Source organism: Tarenaya hassleriana, unplaced genomic scaffold (genome assembly GCF_000463585.1).
Source record: "Tarenaya hassleriana unplaced genomic scaffold, ASM46358v1 Cleome1, whole genome shotgun sequence".
In the NCBI taxonomy this organism is placed as follows: Eukaryota; Viridiplantae; Streptophyta; class Magnoliopsida; order Brassicales; family Cleomaceae; genus Tarenaya; species Tarenaya hassleriana.
Window position 1 is genome coordinate 2720832 of NW_010960187.1, and position 19968 is coordinate 2740799.

A 19968-nucleotide genomic window follows, 5' to 3' on the forward strand; every position below is an offset into this window, starting at 1 on the left:
GTTCAAATCTGTCGTAGCAATATGGATTGACCACATTTTTTGTTTGACAATGTAACTCATTCCAAAGAAGAACTAAAGTACTAGTAGTGTTTGTGTAATACATAGGATACAATTGACTTATGTTGGAAGATATTTTTTTTACACATGATGAAAAGTTGCCGAATAAATTATAATAGGAAAAAGTGAAGTGGACGTTATGGTTAAAACTTGGACAAATATCTACAACGTGTCTCGAAATCAATGTCTTCGAGGGGAAACCAAAAGGCCGTACCGTACAGCAACGCGTGAGGTTGGAGTGGAGAGGTTGCGTTTGTGGTGAAGGATTCACAGGAGACTTCTGACTTTTTGTTAGGTCCCCGAAAACGACGTCGTCTCCGTCATTGTTCCGTGCCTAGGCCAAACGTTGAATTTCGAGTTTTCTTTTATTATCATCTTGACAAAACAAAATCAATGCATTTGACACTACAATAATTCAAAGCCATTAGAAGCCACATACCCCTTTTTTTTATTTTCTCGTGATGTTAAGGAAACATAAATATATTTACACGTTTCAGTCTTAGACATAAGAAATTTCATAGTACGTAATACTATTCTCATAAAAGTTTCTGGCAGAATAGTAAAACTAATATTATTCTTTCATTAGTATGAGTAAATCAAGATTTGTGAATGGAATTCAACGGCGATTGACTGGTTTAGCCATGTTTTAATGCAATTATCTTTTCTAGCGCTCAGTCATTTGTCGGGATTATCCAAAATAAAATGGTACGCGCTTGTATGCATAATATAATACAAATCCAATGAACACAATAAAATATTTTTTTATAATTCATTAACGAGCTGAATTGTATGTACATAATATAGCTCTTAATAAATTAATTCCGTTTCCTGACCAATTCGTATAATTATATTGTTGGTCTAAGGTGAACAATAAATACGAAAAGGACTCTTCACTCTTGTACCTTATTTATAAATCTATATATATTAATAAAGAAGTTTAAAGGGTTGTGGTGAAGACACCTCATCATCCTAGGTGGATGTTTTCTATATATATATATATATATATATATATATATATATATATATATCTCAATTTTACTGTTTCCAAAGTCGGTAGTTTTATTTGACCTAAAAAAATATGTTGTAACAAAAGATTTCAAACATTTCTTGATTAGTCTTACAAACCCTTTTGTCTATCTACCTCCCATTTTTGACCGCCACTTGCTACCACTCGTCACTATTTCCCTTCCTAAGTTCTTTTATATCGTAACAATCATTTCAAGTTTTGGTATTATCTTGCAAAACCTTATATATATATATATATATCTTTTATTTCCTTCTGTATGTTCTATTGGAACGATGATATCGTTTATACATGAATTTGAAATATTAGAAAAATAAAAGAGAATCATATATAATTATACCAATTGATTACAGATTTTACAAAACTAAATATTGACTCTAATAGTCAAGAGTCATTGCCTTCAGGCTTCAAAAGATATCAAGGGGAGACGTAAATGATATGGCGAGGATGCGGATCCCCCGTTTTCGCCTAGAGGGTCCAATTACGGTCCGGTTAGGCTAAACCGGACGGTGGATTCGGTTAGGATAAATCGAACTCGATTTAGTAATAAGCTGGAACCACTAGAAAACAGTGAAGATCCGAACTGAGATGAGAGATCATCATTTTCGTTCCTCATAACTGAATCCGACAACATACCGATATCTAATTGTACCAACACCGCATCCAACATCTAATTGCATGTCAGTGGATTCGGACAAAATTTAGAGAAATAACTTGTTTTTTGTAATAAATCATTTTTTTTTTCTAAATTGTGGTAAATTCGATTGGCCCGGACTCACTCCAGCCCAATAAGAAGAAAGAGCAAATAAATATTTTCGATTTTTATTTTTTTAATAACATGGCATCTTGCAATTTGTTTTTTTTTTAATGAATTTTGTTATTCCTAAAAAATTCGCACAATACGTGAGCTACGATTTAATATTTATTTTACGCTGTTTATACGGTTGTGTATTTCAATTTCTATTTTATTGAACAGAATCTAATTTGGTTCCAATTTTTTGAATTCCAATTCAATCATAACCAATAAAAACCGGTCTAAATCTAACTGGATTTTGGATTTGATTTCTACGTGGACCGATCCAAATCCGAAAACACAGACCCCTAGATTTTTTGAGGGTCTGAATATTAAATGCCATAATAACTAAAGCTGTGAACAGATTAACAAAAAAAGACGATAACGAGGAGCGAAATATCGGTGGATAATAAATTTAAATTTAAATTTAAATAAATAAATAAATAAGAGATGGGACATATGAAAGAGGAGGAGGGGTGAAGATACAGAAGTAGGAGGTACGACGATTCACGCTGCAAACACAGCATGCATGAACTGATTTCTGATTAGATCCCTCTTGTACGGAACAGTTATTCTCTCTCCCTCTCCCCCTCTTCCTCGAAGAGCATCATAAATTATACATATACATGCGCACTGATAAAACATTTATTGCACTTGTCTTAATCTATAAAGTGATAAAATCCGGCAAGAAATGTGAACCGAAGATCCGTGCATGGATCTCCTTTAATTACCACATCATCATGTGCGTGAATCTTTATAACTGTGTGTGTATATATAGCCATTGAACGAATGAGGCAGTCGGGAGTCGGGAGTTTTGTTTTAGTATTTTTAATGTTAATACAGATTTTTTTTTTGATATCCGGATCTTTTGGAGTTTGGTCTAGTCTAATCTCGTGAATAAGAGTAAGCCATATGATTGAATTTACGTTTTTTCTCTCCATGTTAAGGCTCGAACTCGTATGACCAGATATGTTTTGTATTCCGTTTTACCCATCGATCTATCCAAGTTGGATAATCTAAATTATATTGTAAGCATTATCTAGGAAGTCAAATAAGTTGATTAACACAGTTTGTATCTGGTTGTTTATGTATGGTTTTATCTTCATGTAAAACAGTAAAAGAGGGAATAATAAAGAATTAGAGGATTAGATGCAGTTTTTTTTGTATAAAACAAATGAGCCATGATAATATACTGTATTGAAACCAAATTAAAAGATGTTGTATCTATAACTTCATATTTGTTCTATAAAGTTCCTAACCATATATGAGAAACTTTATAATAATTCATTCCTAACAACATCCGCCTTTTACCTTTGTCGGAAACACTGTATGTGTGTGTGTATATATATATATATATATATATATATTGTTTTTTCCTGGTAAGATGTCAAAAACCATGGTGCCTTGATAATCATAGAGAGACTGTGTCTAGCTATAAAAAGTAGCGTTACATAAAAAAAAGCCGCACCCTCCCTCTTCAGATCGGGAAAAAGCAGAATCCCACTTTCATTTTCTTCCGTTTTAGTGGGTGGAGAGATTGCAAAACCTAATCCAGTTTCCTCCGATCTCGAAAAAGGTAAGCAAATCATTCAAAATCACAAGAGAAAAAGCGACCCTCAAACACATTTGCTTATAATTCTCATGAATCTCGTTCGGTTCTTTCCAACCAATCGTTGATGGGTTGATAAATTTGTCCATCTCTCTTTTCTGGGTCATGCATTTTTCATTCAAAGTTTCAAACTTTTTCTCACCTAGATCTGATCTCTCTCTCTCTCTCTTCTAGCTAGGGTTTTCAGACAGGCGTGAATCCTTTTGGGATTCTCACGGTAGAAGGTTTTCAAAAACCCTGTTGAGTTCATGTCTGAAAATAGGGATTTAATCACGCGATTGTCACTTGATTATGTCTTTCTTTTTTGTTTCTTTGATTTGTTGTTGTTAAATAGCGGAATCGGAGCCGTGAAAATGACGAGAAAGAAGATAAGGATAAAGAAGATAGACAACGTGACGGCGAGACAAGTGACGTTCTCTAAGAGAAGAAGAGGAATCTTCAAGAAATCCGAAGAGCTCTCCGTTCTCTGTGACGCCGATGTCGCTCTCATCATCTTCTCCGCCACTGGAAAGCTCTTTGAGTTCTCTAGCTCAAGGTACTTCACGCATACATACATATCCATACACACACACACACATGTATGTACATGTGTGTGTGTGTGTGTGTGAATGTAGAAGATCCTTGGTTAAAGTGTTGAAAACTTTATCAATTCATTATAATCATTTCAAGGATTCGATGTTTATAGAAATGGGTTTGAGTGAGCAATTAGAGAAGAATATACATGGAATAAAAAAATGGGGAGAGAGAAAAAAAGGAAGAATGTGTTGTTGGAGATATATATACATACACTAGTGTATGATATAGATATACACATTTATAAGTATACTATGATTTAGACCAGGAGCTAAGATTAGTGTATTGATATGTTCATATATATATAATATTATCCTGGGTTACATTGTATTTAATTTGTTGTTGTAATGCAATTGTCTTTATTACATGTTCTTAGGTTTGGCTATATACAAACGCAGATATATTATCTCGTGGAACTATATATATATATATATATACCCACACATACATACATATATACATATATGTATATACTATATAGATAGGATGCGATTGATGTGGTTTTGTCAACGTGTTAGAATGAGAGACATCTTGGCAAGGTATAACCTTCATACAAGTAACCTCAATAAACTGAATCCTCCTCCTCTTGATCTCCAGGTAATTAAGTCCATCTTATTTCATTCATTTCTGATATTTCCCATTCATTAAATATCGAATATAGACGATCTTCCATCTCATAAAAAAGTGTGAACATCGGTTTTTATGTAATATATGTATATATATGTGTGTGTGTGTGTGTGTACACTTTTGTTGGATCTTCATTATAATTGACACTGCGTGATGATTATATAAAAGAGGCATGAAAATTGTATTGATAAATATGTCTTTTATGTTTCCTAAAGCTGGAGAATAGCAACCTCGTGGTACTGAGTAGAGAAGTCGAAGAGAAAAACAAGCAGCTATGGTACATTGCCTCACATAACGCATCTACACACATATATATATATGTATATACCTATGGAGTGTCAACATGATTGCATATATATACTCGTAGTACGTATTGGTTTTCCTTTTGTATATGCAACAGTCATCTAAGGGGAGAGGATCTTCAAGGTTTGAACTTGGAGGATTTGCACCGCCTCGAGAAATTGCTTGAATCCGGTCTCGGCCGCGTTCTTGAGAAAAAGGTTGAGATTATTACCTTATAACGTATATGTTTTGGACGCTCATACATATATATATATGAACATGTGTGTGTATATATATACACACATGTTCTGGATAAACCCTAATGCCATGCACGTGGTGTTCTTCAGGGCGAACGTAGTATGGACCAGATTTCTTCATTTGAGAGAAGGGTTGGTTCGAATATACAATTAACTTACGATATTTACACACACACACACACACACATATATATATATATATATGTGTGTGTGTGTGTGTATGTTGATGATGGCGAGTGATGTATATATAATGTGCAGGGAGCAGAGTTGGAGAAGGAGAACAACAAGCTGAGAGAGAGGGTAAAGATGAGACTCTTCTCTTCTTTAACCACACATATTTATCAGTTTCACAGCATGCTATACACAAATTTCTTAACAATAGCAACGTGTGTAAACACACACACACATATATATATATACATATATATGTGTGTGTGTGTGTATGTATGTATTTGGCAGTTGAATATGTTAGAGAGAGGAAAAGCGAAGGCGTTTGGGGAAGGGGAAATGGTGGGGATAGAGGAAGGGACGACGACCAATCTCTCTATCTCCGGCAGTTCACTTCCTCTCAGAGACGATTGCTCCGACACTTCCCTTAAGCTTGCGTAAGCCCAATTTTGTTCATGCATGTATACACACCCATACATACACATATATATACGCACACTACCCACGCATGCGCATATATATATATATATATATATATATATATATAAATGTTATAGTCTTATAAATAGTATTTCCGATAATAGATATTACTTTTATTTCCTAATAGTTTACTAATTTTGTTAATTTTATTTGATTTGGTGTAGGCTTCCGTTTTCCATGTGAATCTGAAGAGAGAGAGAGAGAGAGAGAGAGATCAAGTTGCTTTGGAGGATTATAAAAGCATGAAATAGGAGATTAATTTCTGTTTATCTTTTAATTCCCCGCTACATTTTCAGGAAATTATATGGAATATTATATATATTAATTATATGTACATTTCCTGCTAATTATATATAAGTGGTTTATTTCGGGCCTACAAAACCAAGGTCTAGAATTTGTGTTCGGATAGTTTTTTTTTATAATTTAGTTAAAAAAAAAACGAAATTTCAGAGCGGTCCGAAAATCCAATTTTTCGAGCTTGACACCCTGTATATGAAAATGCAGGTCTAAATAAAAGGGTTTCGAATAAATCCGATAAATATTCCAAATCTTGACGATGAGACCTCAGGCGGTGGAGGTGATGATCTGAAGCTTCTGGATCCAGTAGCCGAGCTGCTCAGCAACGCAGGCCGATCCGGTCGAGCCATATGACGAGAACTTCCTCACGGAATTCTCGACCCCGAGAAATTCGTAGACATCCTCTTCAAACACGTCGCTCACCGCTTTCATTTCTTCGAGATTCAGCCTCTGAAGTTCACACCCTCTCGAGACGCACACTGCCACTAACCTTCCGACCACGTCGTGAGATGACCTAAACGGCATTCCCTGTGAATCGAAAAACGTGTGTTATCGGGTAAACATCGCAAGGTGTTATGTACGGATGAAAGGGTTATTTACCTTCTTCACGAGGTAATCTGCAAGAGTGGTGGCATCGAGGTGGCCAGCCGGTAAGGTCTTGCTTATTCTATCGTGGTTGAAAGCAACGTTTTGGGCGAATTCTGAAGACACGTCGAGCATGCCCGCTATGGTTTTCACGCTATCAAACATCGGTTCTTTATCTTCCTGAGACACAAGACAAGTTAAGTGAATTCTCAGGGGAAAATGGTCTGAAAGATTCAGATTGAGAACAAAAGATCAGACCTGAAAATCACGGTTGTAAGCGAGGGTAAGTCCCTTGCACAATGTGAGGAGAGTGACAAGATTCCCTATAACTCTAGCAGATTTTCCTCGGACAAGCTCCATCGGGTCTGGATTTTTCTTCTGCGGCATTATACTGCTTCCAGTCGAAACGGAATCACTTGGAGTGATGAATCCAAACTCCTCAGATGCCCACAGTACCCACTCTTCACCGAGCCGAGACAAATGAATGGCTGTTGTGGAATTTGCAAACGAAAACTCCAACACGAAATCCCGGTCTGATACAGCATCGATGCTGGATGGAGTACCGAGACAAAAAAAAGAAGTAATTCATAACGAAACAAGAGACTGAAGCTCAGGGCAGAACAAATGAACAATGTAAGTCCAAAATCTCCGGATTTGGGACATACCTATTCCTCATTGGTGCAGTGAATTCTAAAGCATTTGCGGTCATAAACCTATCAATGGGCAGACCAGTTCCAGCCAAAGCACATGCTCCGAGAGGACAGAAATTTAACCTCTCTCGACAGTCTATATAACGACCAACATCACGTTCAAGCTGCAAAATAATGGACCGAATACCGATAAATTAGTAGAACTCCAAGGGAAAACAAATACATAGATATAGAATACAATGTTCAAGTAGATCATGGTAAATGCAAAACCTATGATATTTGGGGCACTAAGGCAACCTAACAATCAGAAAAGGTCGCAAAAGAAGACAAAAAAACCGGTTCGACCCTCTAGATCTAATTACTGAATCAAATTGGTACAGCTAAATCTATAACAATGTGCAAATTCCGAACCTGCTCCACATAAGTTAAGAGAACGTGTGGCAACAGAACAGGTTGAGCCCTTTGAAGATGTGTATAACCAGGAACTATTAAAGCCTCATTCCTCAAAGCCAACATCACGAGTGAAGTCTGCAGATGTTTGATTTTGGCGATAATGGTATCGATGGCATCACGGCACCACAGGCGGAAATCGGTGGCAACCTGATCGTTCCGGCTTCTTGCTGTATGAAGCTTCTTGGCAGGCTCACCGATCATGTCGGTAAGAGCTGCTTCTATGTTCATGTGCACATCCTCTCTATCAGTTCTCCATATGAATTCTCCTGCTTCTATTTGCTTCTCAATGGCATCGAGACCAAGCAAAATACTGTCCCTGTCGCTCTCGGTTATAAGCCCCTGCAAGAGAAGAACATCACCAACATTGTCTTTTTACATTTTGGATTGCTTCCATGGTCTGAAAAACAGTGACGCGATAAAGAGGCTTAAATCTTTCAATCATTGCATTGTTCAGATACTGAAAAGATAATCACAGATTCGTGAAGCAAAGGGAGGGACTTTTGGATTCGACCCAGGATCAGAATCAGAAAAAGAAACAAACCCAAATCCCCAAAACCCAATCAGATTCTGATCCTAATCTCGAACTACATTTCGCGAACCTGCTTAGCGAGCATCGCGGCATGAGCCTTGCTCCCCATGATATCGTGCTTGTAGAGCAACTTATCAAACGAAATCGACTCCGTGAACTTCTCGACCTTCTCCGTCACACTCTCCTCGAATCTCCCTCCCCACAGTTTCGTCTCCTTGGAGGTTGTCTCGCCGACATGACCCATCGCACGCAACGGCTCCAGACGCCGTGACTTGCTTCCCGATGGCGGAACAAAGGAGCGGGGACGGTTTCGGAACGGCGGATTAGGACGCCGCGGAGAGGGGAGTGGGCTCTGGGAGAAGGATGAAAGATCAATTGCTTCCATGGAGGAGAATGGGAGAGAGGTTTTTGGTGTTCGGGAAAGGGGGTTTTGGCGTCAGCGACAACCACGAGGGATTTTCCCGATTTTTTTTTCTTTTTTTTTTCTTGTCGACTGCCTTTTCTTTTTCTTTTCCCTTCACCACCTTATTCCGATTTTAAATTACACATGTTAACGACAATGTTATACAGACAATTAAGTTGGATATTCGTCAATAAATTTAAAATCAATATTATAAAATCCAAATTGAACAGATTTTAAAAAAAAAAATTAAAAATTTATATGTAAATAAGAAGAAGAAGAAGGACAGGAGAGAAAATTTAGAATAACGCAATTTATATCTGAATATTTTAGATTTTATAAATTTTAAGCATCGGAAATATATATATGGACATCAGAACCTAAACTTTATTTAAAAAAAATAAAAGATCATTTTGAATAAATATCAATTATATTTAGATAATTTTGAATAAAAATCGAAATAATTTAATGATTCTGATTCAAAAAACGCAAGTATTTCACAGCAGAATCATTTATTTTACAACAATTGTTTCATTTTATATTCTGACAAAACGATTCATGTCTGACTATAAGCAGCAAGAGTTGGAGGGTAAAAATATCTAAGTTCATATGGTTCCTGTCCTGAAGAAGACCAGTCTCAGTATGAGAAGCAGTTGTAATTAAAAAAAAAAAAAGCCCAGATGCTCTCTCTATCCAGAAGGAGAGAATCAATCGGCCATTTATTAGATTTTTGGGGAAGAATTGGGGGAAAAGGAAAACTAATCAGAAGCCCATCTCTCTCACCAGACATCTCTCAGGTACCTTCCTTCCATTTGAAGTTTCTTAACCACAGCCTCTGCCTCTGATGAGCTCACCCCCTCCTGTTATGTTGTTTTCCAAACACAGATCAATAAAGTGTAACAGAGCCAAAAGAAGCAGACGGAAACCGGACTATATCGAGCGAAAATTCAACAGCCGGGCTCAAAGTATGCCCGTTTTTACTCGGGTCGGGCCGTGCCAGCCAGGGAAAGGTACCATACTTACTTAGCCTGGCAATCTGGCCAAATTTTACAATCTTGAGTCTCTGACACTGGCTTGAAAAATGAGTAAAGATTGTGTACCATACCATACCTGCTCTTGAACAATGGTATGTAGAGTCCGGTGAACGTCTCTTGCCATGCCCTTGGCGTCACCACACACATAGAGATATCCTTCTTTGATTAGCTTCCAAACTTCTGCTGCCTGAACCAAAATGCAAGAGATGGGACCATCAATATGCCTTCACCTTGTCATTCCTACAACAACCCGCTATTCTCCTGATTGATATACACTTACTTTTTCCATCATCTTATGTTGAACATACTCTTTCTGTGGTCCCTCGCGAGAGAACGCTACAATGAGCTCAGATAGGACGCCTTGATCAACATAATTATAGAGTTCATCCTCGTAGATGAAGTCCTGCCAACGAATAAAGATCCAAGTAAGAGATTGATACGGTGGAAACGTTTGCAAATGGCTACTCCTGAGGAAGCAAGGTAAAAATCCAACCATTTTTCGGTTTCTACACCCGAAGAAGAGCAAAGATGGACCTAGTTGAACTCCATTTTCTTTCAGTGCCATCCTTTCCTGCATACCAATGCATGGCCGGGTGTATATACTTATCTCCCCTTTGTTAATCAGAAACAGAACAACCGAATTGAACATTAGTTACAAACCTGCAGGAAACCTCTAAAAGGTGCCAAGCCGGTCCCAGGTCCCACCATAACAATTTGGGTTAAAGGGTCTGATGGCAACTTAAAATTGGATGTTCGAATAAAGATTGGAGCCGCACTACAGTCACTACTCTTCTCCATTGGAGTTGCACTCTGAAATTTTCAAGACTACTTGAACATCAGACAGTCATAAAGAATGAGTAGGGAATAAACAGACATCAAAAGAAGCTAAAAAAACATTACCTTCATCCATGTCGAGCACACACCCTTGTGAATTCTACCAGTTGGAGTGGGGCCATGGACTAGGGCACAAGTAACATGAACCCTATCAGGTGAAAATCTGAAAGAAAAAATCAGGAGAAAAAAAATCCGGCATTAGTTGATGGACAAGTCTCATTCTTCTAACTGTCATAAATAGCAACCAAAAATATGAAAAGATAAGCTAAACCACCTTGGCGAGGACGAGATAGAATAGTAACGAGGTTGGAGACGAGGAGCTATAGCAGCAAAAAACACGCCCAACGGGGGTTTTGCAGACGGGAATGCAACCATCACCTCTAGAAGACTTCTCTGACTTGCAACAATCCATTGTGAGTATTCATCCTGCAAAAACATGCCACTGTTAAGCAAAACTGATAACAGGTTTGCAGTTGGTTAAAAGCAAGAGAACAGAAAAAGCACGGAAAGAACAGGAAAAATAGATACACTAGTGACTCAGAACCTTTCCAGCAGGAGATGTTAAGTGCTTGAGTTTCTCCACTTCACTAGGTTCAGTAGCATATGCTGCCAAGGCAATCACAGCAGCCTGAAACCAAAAGCAAGTTTAGCATGGAGGAAATAAACAAAGCTAAAATAGACGAGGAAACATTGATAAAAGCTACATGCAGCTAATTGCAAGGACACAAGACAACCTTTCGAGGAGGGTTCAAGAGGTCAGCATAACGTGACAAAGCAGTACGAAGTGTGCAGGGGCCGGCAAAGGGAGGTGGTAATGAGCTTCCCATAGGTGATCCATCTTCCTTATCGGCATGTATAGAGAATAACAAATCCAGAGATTGTCCCAGCAACTTCCCAGCTTCTTCAACCGTTTCAACATGATTTTCAGCATAAACACCAACGTGGTCTCCTGTTTCATATCTGCAGACAAAGATTGAAAAAATTAGAAAACGCAGCTCTTGCAGAGACTAAAGTATCATTCATATGAACTAATTCGACTGTTCTTATAGAATAGAGAACGTTGGAGGAAAACGTGTAGGAAACCTAGCGGGGTAAAAAAAATAAAGTCCAGTCATCAAGATAAAAGTGAATTCTAGTGATATAGCATCTTGCTCTAACAAATAATACCATAAGCAGATCTCAAACCTCAAATAGGTAACTTGCACTCACATATCAAACACATTCATATACAGTCAACCGGTTCCTATACAAGTTGAACAGAACCACACAGCCATGAGAACAACCAAGTCATCTACTGAGGGCTGCAAGGCGAACACGGTTAGGTATGAGAGACTTACGTAATACCAGTCGCTGAAATATCAAACTCGAGATGAATACAAGACCGATCAGATTCAGGTTTGTGAAGTTCCTTCTGTACAGCAACATTCACTCTGTATGAAAGAAGGAACAAAACTTAGCATGCAAACAAAACTGAAAAAAAGAAGTACTGGTAAATGATATGCTTATTTACTACATATACCCGCGAGGATGATGAATGTCTACAACAGCATTCCCATTTTGCATGCTTGAGGAACTATCTTCCACAGGAGTAACAGCAGGATCATGAATCACCACTCGATATTCAGGAATAGCAGCTGTATAAGGGGTTACAACACTTGTATCATCCTCGCCTCTGAGCAGCTTATCCAGCTCAGGCCATAACGCTTCTTTCCTGCAAACCCAAAAGAAAAAAAAAATTGAAGAATAACTCGACAACCCTATACAGAAAACAAACTACATCCAATCTCATTTAGAATCTTCACTTTCCATAGTACTGGGGTAGCGATAATCATGAAAAAAACGGTAATGGGGCATATGAAAACCAGGGGAAGAAAAATAACCAGGCATTAAAATCATCTTCAATGCTCTGATCATCATCTCCTAGACCAACTTGAATGATACGCTTTGCACCTGAATTAAATGAGACAATACAAAATGACTGCTCCTTCATGCACCAAAAAAACTAGGAAATGTGAATCCAAGTTAACAATTGCACATAGGAAAAGGTAGATAAACAGCACTATCAGAGGTGCATAGCACACTATTATAAATTAATCTATCTATTCAAGGTATAGTATATAGGTTAAAACGTCAAGAAATGTAAATAACATTTGCATGTACCTTGCTCAGAGAGTTGTTCATCAAGAACGTTCCCTATCTGTGCCAAAAAAGTACCATAAGTTTAGACCAGCAAGTGATAAAAAAAAGGCGAGAAGACACACTTTTTCCCACAATACCTTATTGAAATGCTCGTATTGACGATTACCAAGACCAAAAACACCATACGTTAGTTGTTGAAGCCATACTCCACTTTCATTTCCCTGGAAAGAGGAAAACACGCACCTTAAATGGTATGCATAAGAAAGCTTCCGAAAAGCTGATAGTGCATGTTATATTAAATACAAAGAAAAAAGCTGATGACAAAGTGATAGAGTTCCTGCAATATCAAATACAAGGAACATTAAGTGAATATGATTTGTTGCATTAAGTTGACAAACCTCTGTAAACCATTTGTAAAACCTGGCAGCATTATCAGTAGGCTCTCCATCTCCATAACTAAACACATAATTAAACACATGAATCCAACAAAACTCTTGGAGATTGCGAAGAAGAAGGTAGCAAACTATGGATAAGATATATCTTACGTAGCAACTACGAAAAAAGCCAAAGTTTCCTTCTTCAATTTCTCTTCGTATAGGTCGTCATCCGCAGCATAGTCATCCTAAACAAATAAAAAGCATTGAAGAAGAAACCAAAGTGTCAAGTAGCTGAAAATAAAGTATCTGAGGAAGTAAACAACCATACCATGTCAACAACTTTGACAGCTGCTTTTTCATATCTCGCCTTGATTTCTTCTGCTAATGCCTAAAAACAGAAAAACTCCATGGCATGAGATCACAATGGATTACACGTTGGAGAAGAACAAATGGCGAGAGAAGTGTCTCAAAGCACCAAACTTTCAGTCACAATACAACAAAAAATTCCATCAAAATTTCAAATTTCAAAGGGTTTCAGATGAATTCTACCATATGGTAGCAACCCACATTCAGAATTACAACTAAACCCGGAAAATTTTCTGTAAAAGATTGTCAAAACCTTATTCTACATATCAACTAAAGGACTTCGAGTAACCAATAGGATTTCGGATTCATTATTTTCCGAATACTCCCTCATCGATTCCAAATCATACTAATCATCAAAATCACCCAAGTTCAGAGCTAATCAACCATGAAAATGCTCACTACCTTAGCAAATCCCTCAGCAGTTCCGGTCTGAGTACCGAAGAAGATAGTGACTCTGGTCTTCCCGGATCCCAAATCAAAATTATCGTCTTCGTCCTTGGCCATCAGAGACTTGGGAACCACCACCGGCTTCACCTCTCGGCTCCGATCCGTCGCTGTCTTCCTCCATAGCAACACCGCGAAACCCACAATCACCGCCAACGACGTGGTAGCGATCACAAGCGCGACGTCGTCAGACACCGAGTCGCCGAGAGAGATCCCCAGAGCCGACTCCAGGTACCTAACCAAACCAGAAGCACCGAAACTGGAGCTCATATTCGGGCGAATTTTCCGGGAAAATTCGATTGGAATCGAACCCAGATCCTGAAAGTGAATGGGTTCTCAGATATTCTCCCTCCCTCTCCGGAGAAAGACGATTCGGGAGAGATCGGGAGAAGTTGAGGAATCAAGAAGAACAGAGTTATTGTTTATGGGTTATGAGTTGAATCTGAGTGGGGCCTTGGCCTTTTTTCTCGAGATTTGACTCTCTTTCTTCCTTTTTTTTTTCCTTCATCCTTTTATAATGAAGGGGAAAAAACCTTTTTCTGTCTTTTCAAGTTTTTTTTTTATCAAAATCCTTTTATGATTTCTTTTAGGCGTTTTTATTGCGTAATTATTATTTTATCATTATTTTCATTCATTTTATGATCTTATATTTATTGTTTGCTTTTTTATATAACCTTTTAATCATTTTTTATTCATGTACTTATTTTAAATTTCAATCAAATTGTTACTTTATGTACTTTTTAATTTAATCTTTAACCAATACAAATAACATATATTAACCTATTGCACATTTAATTCTATTTTTCAATATTTGGAATAATGTTATAAATGTTTGGTGAAGGCAACAAGCGTCATGCATCGTACGTTCGCCGTTGGCAAAAACACGGCCCACAATTACCAAAGCAAAGGAACATAACCACACGTACTAAATTCACATTGCAAATTTGGACATAAATGAGTTATTTGTTTTCTATAAATGTTTTAATTTATTTTTTCATGATTATCTTATTTTTTATTTTTTTAATTAATACAACACCAACAATATCGCCTTAATCCCAAATTTATTTGGGATCGACCACATGAATTCTTCTTTTATATTCATTCATTTCTGAATTTTTCTATTCATAATTTTTTCAATTAATATAAAAAGATAATCTTCCATAACTTTTCTCTTAACTAAATATATAAAATCATATATATATAATTTAAATATACAATGAAATGGATATAAAATTAAATCAATAGATCTTTTATATAGAAAATTAATAAAATCAAAAAAAATAATTTGGAATATTTAACTATATATATATATATATGTATATGATACAATAATCCATATCATAACCTATGTTGGGAATTGTGTGACGTAATGTATTTCCTTTTTTGTTTAGGCAGCTCTTTGCCGACTGTGGTTGGTTTGGTAAGATGCGTACATAGTCAAGGAAAAATCTTCAGCCACAAAATTTTCGACAACGACTATTAAATACCTATTACAATATTTATTTCAAATATCAAACTTATATATTTTCTAACTTTCAATTTGCAAAGCATGGAATGTAATTTCATAATCCCCAAATCACATATTTTCCTTAATTCCTAATTTTGTTCCTCTTAAAACTGATAAGTATATGGTTTTGGGCTTATTAAAATCCGGATTATTCAATTAGCAGTATTTTTTATGTAATTGCATTAATCTTTTAAATTGATTTTTTATTTTTCTCACAACATTTTCTTGTGCTGCCAAATCCACCATTTAAGATATAGGTACCATTCAAGAAATTAATAATGACGTGGGAAGAGGAGGATTGAATATTTAATAAAAAAAACACTGTAAATAAATATATGGCATATAAATTATATGATATATTTTTTAATCATAAATATATCTTACAAGTATACAACCAATTAATCGTTTGAACTAAATGTGTTGACTAAGTTGTCCGATTTTTAATTATTTGGTTTGATTCACGCATCAAATATTCCAATATTTAAATTTGAATTTGAATTCATGAATTAATTTTTTTTTATCAATCGAATTTAACTTCAGATTTTGCAATTAGATATCACAATATCCAATATAATTACAAAAATATCTTTAAAATTTATTAAGAACTACAAAATTAAACAAACGACCATACAAAATCTTAATTTCTAAAATGATTAGCCTTTATATCGAGTATTTGACCAATCGCGTGTTCGATTTCCATGTTGTCAAATGCAGAAAAGTCTGTCTACCTCAGGATTTCACATGCATTGGTGGTAGGTAAACCAGCAATCACCAACCGGTTCGATCTTTTTTTTAATGGAAAATGATATATCCTGAACCGGTTAAACCGGTTTTAGTAGTTCCTGATCTACAATTGTTCAACCCAATGGGTTTATAAGGCCCAAAATATGAGCCCAAATTAACCCAAATACAAACTCCTCATTAGCTTATTATTCGAGGGGAAAACAAAATTTAAAACAAGTAAAAGAAAGTTTCAAGCAATTGATTGATAAAAAAAATCACTGAAATTTGGTTTTTTAATTAAAAATAATAATCACTGAAAATGGGTTTTTTAAAATTAAAATACCTTTATACTGCATATATATATATATATATATATATATATATATATTGAAAAACGTAGAATACTAAATAACGTACACTATATTATAGAATAAATTTGTCAAAATCCATGGTGCATCACAGGAATGACAAACTACGATAAATACGCACGCATATAGAGACATAATAACAAATTAAATGCGCACCATATATCTGTCAATAGGATATCGAAAATATATTTTTAATTATGGAGGATAATATGGGTATAAAAAATCGGTAATAAAGATTCTCTGCGTTGATTCAAGAAGTGAAAAGAGCTTCATTCATGGGTGGGCCCCTTTTGGCAGTTGGGAGATTCATCATGTCTTCTCCTTGAACTCACTGCTCAAATAACAAGGGCATTTGAAAAATTTAAGCAATTTAACTTATGGTGCTGATGCCACCTCCGGATACCCCGTTGAATCATTTGAATTGAGGGAAAAAAAATGGAATCGAATTATATTGTGAAGAAAATTCGAGTTCATGTAATTAAATCTGAAAACTCGCGATTAAACTGTAAAATAAAGTTTTTACTTCTAAAATTCGGATATCATGTACAAACCTATTAAATTCTTTTGAAATATCAGAAAATTTCCCAAATCAAATACATCACAAATCCGAAAATTAACTTGGGACCGAAAATGTCTAGATGGATTTGAAATCGGCTAATATCTCGTGTCGCAAATATTCAGGTAATCCGAAAATCTCGAATATCTGACCAGTGCCGACGACCTTAGAGAATTTGCTCGTTGTGATCTCGAGGCGACTTTCCCGATCATTGGCTTGCGTCATCGCGGGTAGCTTCGTCTAAGGAGGCAGCGAGGTACTCCGCGAGGCTCTGATGAGCACTGCTCGATTTGTTTGAGGAAGTTTCCGCAACTGTAGGTTTCTTCCGTACAATGGACATGGGAAGCCATGCTTGACCTGTTGAGCTACTGGTACAAGAAAATGGGCAACTCTTCCACAAGACTGGCTCTAGATTTTTCCATGGATCTTCCGACATGGATTTATCGTAAAAACGTTCAGGCCCTTGTGCTCGGTAACCTCCATCGTCATATTTCTGCCCCCTTCCTCCATTTCTACCGAAGCTCGAGTTCATATTACGCCCACCATCCCCTCTTCCTCTTCCTGAACCGGAACCCATTCTTCCTGCCCAGTTAGAGTTTTGTCGCCCATAATTGGAAAACGGTCGAGCATAACCTGGGATTGGGGGCCGATTGTAGTTTCCTTGGCCGCCAAATCTGTTCGCGGGATCAGGAATTGCTTGATGGTTCAGGAACGTGCCTGGCACCGGATGAGGGCTATGGAAGGGACGGAAATTGGGGGCTGGATGTCGAAAATTATTCCAGCTTTCCTGCGGAGTCCCGCGATATACAAACGATGGATTGGTCATTCCTCTCGGGTCTATATGCGGACTACCGCTATGATACTGACCTTCTGCTTGAAAACCGCCATGGCTGTTGTGTGGCTGGTAAGTATTTCCCACTGGTCCTGTTATAATATAAGGATCAGAAACAGCGAAAAGCAAAAAAGGGAAAAGGAAGGCTGATGAAACAGAACAAGAATATAAACGGAAAAGAAACTACATACGATTTGATCAAGTCTATAGTTCACTATAGATTCTGCCCGAGACAAATGGATCCCCCAAACTAAAAGAAACAAGACAAAGCATAGAATTTGATGTATCATTAACTACGGAGAAAAACCCGGACCTGGAATAGACGGCGGAAACTGAGATACCGGAGATGATGAGTAATGTTGCTCAATTCGTTGGTGAGTCTTGTTCCGCTTGTTACTAGAAAAAGCAGACAGAGGGTCCGTGTAATAATCGAACCTTTGAGTCTGGTATGATTCCTCCTGGCTCGGCAGTGGTCCAGATGTCTCAGCGAATGGATTCGAGAGCTGACTAGGGTTCATCGAAGTTTCTGCAGAAGCATTGATCTGAGCAGCTTCTGTCTGCATTGCTCGTAAACGCTCCTTTCTTTTTGCTGGATCCTCCATTTGGGCACAAGTTTAGAGCTTTTGAGCTGCAAGGCACGAGAATTCGCAAAGTATAACCGATTATGACAACGAAAGAAACCAAACCTAACCACTGAAAGTGTTCACGACAACTAACAAAAGGTACAAGGGAACGTATAAAAGAAATCAAAATACACAAACATACATTTAACCTAATTCATGCTCAATTACAATTCATGAACGGTGATACAATACACAAGCACACGCATATATGAGTTCTTGGAATAGAAACCATCTGCATCCCCAAATCTCTGTGGAATCCAGCGAAAAACCCTAATTACGTAAAAGCTCAAGCTCATCACTTCTCAGGCTCCGCAACAACAAGGTGTTGCGATTTCGTGATAAAGGGAAGAGAGCTTCAACACGTTAATTGGACAATTCATCGAACACTTGGTTGGCGAAATCCAAGAACCTAGTCAGTCGCAATCCAACCACACATGCGATCGAGGAGACACTCACAAAGACTTCATTACAAAAATCGAAGACAAAGGAAAACAAAGAGAGGAACGACCAATCAAATAGCAACAGAGAGCGAATCCAACGCAGGAAATAGAAAAATGAGCATACACTCATGAAAACCCAAAATTATGTTTGCTCATATCAACGAGAAGAGAACCCATATGGAAAAACCAGAGAATATCATATCTGATCCAAGGAGCGGGAGGAAAGAGGGAGGATGCAACTTGCCGGAAATGAACACGGCTATGGCGGAGGCGATAACCCGGCGGCAGGCAAGGGTCTTCGTGAGTTTTGTTCGGTGAGGTTTTCTCGTGGCTTTTTGCCTAGTCTCAAGTCTCTGATTTTTTTGGCTTTGTAGTTCAGGAAAAAAAAAATGAAACACAAAAATTCACACATTTAAAACTACCAACGAATAGATAAATTGATAAATTAATTTTAATATCATCACAATAATAGATTAACTATATTAAAATTTAGGATAATTGCAAAAAAAAAACCTGAGTTTTTAAAATTTAATAAATAAATAACTATCAACTTTCATTTTTATAACAAAAATATTTCGAATCGAACCGATTATGCCTCGGAGAGACAAGCATCTGGGCCCAGAACTAAAGGCCCAAATATAATAAGCCCATATATCCATTTTATTGAGTTTACACGCGGCCTTCTCTTTAACAGCCACGTAAGCATACGTGGCAGAGTTTGAAACCACCTCTTTTTTTTTTCCCTCGTTGTTACTCATCAACTGAGGTCCAACCTCCCCTTAACCGAAGACGACGCCGTTTGGCCGTCTCACATGGAAGAGAGTTCGTCGTCGGCGAGGGGACGGGTGAAGAGAGGCTGCTTATGGTTCGGCGTCTCTTTGCGAGAAGGTTTCCTTTACGTAAAGGCTTTCTTAGTCGGCCAAGTACGCTCTTCTACACGA

General features: G+C 37.2%; 5 protein-coding genes across 6 annotated transcripts in view; 2 read left to right on the forward strand and 3 right to left on the reverse strand.

Moving 5' to 3' along the window:
* Window positions 1-3273: 3273 nt before the first annotated feature.
* Window positions 3274-6238, forward strand: LOC104806856 (MADS-box protein AGL24-like). Of its 2 annotated transcripts, XM_010531954.1 has the most exons (10): window positions 3274-3450; window positions 3658-3707; window positions 3818-4018; window positions 4575-4653; window positions 4899-4960; window positions 5084-5183; window positions 5313-5354; window positions 5481-5522; window positions 5682-5827; window positions 6035-6238. In XM_010531954.1, the coding sequence occupies exons 3-10, from the start codon at window positions 3837-3839 to the stop codon at window positions 6051-6053; spliced, it is 672 nt and encodes a 223-aa protein (XP_010530256.1). In that variant the 5' UTR covers window positions 3274-3450; window positions 3658-3707; window positions 3818-3836; the 3' UTR covers window positions 6054-6238. The 2 variants fall into 2 exon arrangements, with proteins under 2 accessions (XP_010530256.1, XP_010530248.1); XM_010531946.1 differs by lacking the exon at window positions 3658-3707 and having other exon boundaries at window positions 3275-3450.
* An 85-nt stretch (window positions 6239-6323) lies between these two features.
* On the reverse strand, window positions 6324-8946 carry LOC104806871 (argininosuccinate lyase, chloroplastic-like). Its single transcript, XM_010531966.2, has 6 exons — window positions 8455-8946; window positions 7814-8194; window positions 7418-7566; window positions 7011-7302; window positions 6768-6932; window positions 6324-6695 (listed from the first exon to the last, which is right to left on the reverse strand). Exons 1-6 carry the CDS (start codon window positions 8767-8769, stop codon window positions 6435-6437), a joined length of 1563 nt encoding a protein of 520 aa, XP_010530268.1. The 5' UTR covers window positions 8770-8946; the 3' UTR covers window positions 6324-6434.
* A 307-nt stretch (window positions 8947-9253) lies between these two features.
* LOC104806881 (NADPH--cytochrome P450 reductase 1-like) lies at window positions 9254-14467 on the reverse strand. Its single transcript, XM_010531977.2, has 18 exons — window positions 13937-14467; window positions 13497-13556; window positions 13337-13413; window positions 13190-13247; window positions 12929-13012; window positions 12813-12849; window positions 12533-12602; window positions 12172-12363; window positions 11990-12082; window positions 11387-11612; window positions 11197-11280; window positions 10927-11078; window positions 10719-10815; window positions 10479-10628; window positions 10312-10389; window positions 10099-10221; window positions 9895-10005; window positions 9254-9644 (listed from the first exon to the last, which is right to left on the reverse strand). The coding sequence occupies exons 1-18, from the start codon at window positions 14246-14248 to the stop codon at window positions 9564-9566; spliced, it is 2085 nt and encodes a 694-aa protein (XP_010530279.1). The 5' UTR covers window positions 14249-14467; the 3' UTR covers window positions 9254-9563.
* A 2607-nt stretch (window positions 14468-17074) lies between these two features.
* LOC104806890 lies at window positions 17075-19404 on the reverse strand. The gene is made up of 3 exons (XM_010531986.1): window positions 19272-19404; window positions 18278-18592; window positions 17075-18056 (listed from the first exon to the last, which is right to left on the reverse strand). Exons 2-3 carry the CDS (start codon window positions 18564-18566, stop codon window positions 17341-17343), a joined length of 1005 nt encoding a protein of 334 aa, XP_010530288.1. The 5' UTR covers window positions 18567-18592; window positions 19272-19404; the 3' UTR covers window positions 17075-17340.
* A 376-nt stretch (window positions 19405-19780) lies between these two features.
* The window catches only part of LOC104806901, a 1005-nt gene continuing 817 nt past the window's right edge, over window positions 19781-19968 (forward strand). Inside the window, exon 1 of the mRNA XM_010531994.2 lies at window positions 19781-19950. Within this exon, the coding sequence (XP_010530296.1) occupies window positions 19840-19950 (111 nt within the window). The 5' untranslated portion in view covers window positions 19781-19839. The remainder of the gene's footprint in view (window positions 19951-19968) is intronic.

Bases quoted from the DNA above. Each gene is read 5' to 3' on its own strand.
- LOC104806890 (XM_010531986.1), bottom strand. From the start codon at position 18,566: ATGGAGGATCCAGCAAAAAGAAAGGAGCGTTTACGAGCAATGCAGACA. The intron at 18,057-18,277 runs GTCCGGGTTTTT...ATATTATAACAG, and splicing joins GTTTCCGCCGTCTATTCCAG to GACCAGTGGGAAATACTTAC.
- LOC104806871 (XM_010531966.2), bottom strand. From the start codon at position 8,769: ATGGAAGCAATTGATCTTTCATCCTTCTCCCAGAGCCCACTCCCCTCT. The intron at 7,567-7,813 runs GTTCGGAATTTG...ATTATTTTGCAG, and splicing joins TCTTAACTTATGTGGAGCAG to CTTGAACGTGATGTTGGTCG. The intron at 6,696-6,767 runs GTAAATAACCCT...TTCGATTCACAG, and splicing joins CAGATTACCTCGTGAAGAAG to GGAATGCCGTTTAGGTCATC.
- LOC104806881 (XM_010531977.2), bottom strand. From the start codon at position 14,248: ATGAGCTCCAGTTTCGGTGCTTCTGGTTTGGTTAGGTACCTGGAGTCG. The intron at 12,850-12,928 runs GTATTGTGGGAA...TTTTTGGCACAG, and splicing joins AATACGAGCATTTCAATAAG to ATAGGGAACGTTCTTGATGA. The intron at 12,603-12,812 runs GTACATGCAAAT...CATTTAATTCAG, and splicing joins TGAACAACTCTCTGAGCAAG to GTGCAAAGCGTATCATTCAA.
- LOC104806856 (XM_010531954.1), top strand. From the start codon at position 3,837: ATGACGAGAAAGAAGATAAGGATAAAGAAGATAGACAACGTGACGGCG. The intron at 4,019-4,574 runs GTACTTCACGCA...TCAACGTGTTAG, and splicing joins TTTGAGTTCTCTAGCTCAAG to AATGAGAGACATCTTGGCAA. The intron at 5,523-5,681 runs GTAAAGATGAGA...TGTATTTGGCAG, and splicing joins ACAACAAGCTGAGAGAGAGG to TTGAATATGTTAGAGAGAGG.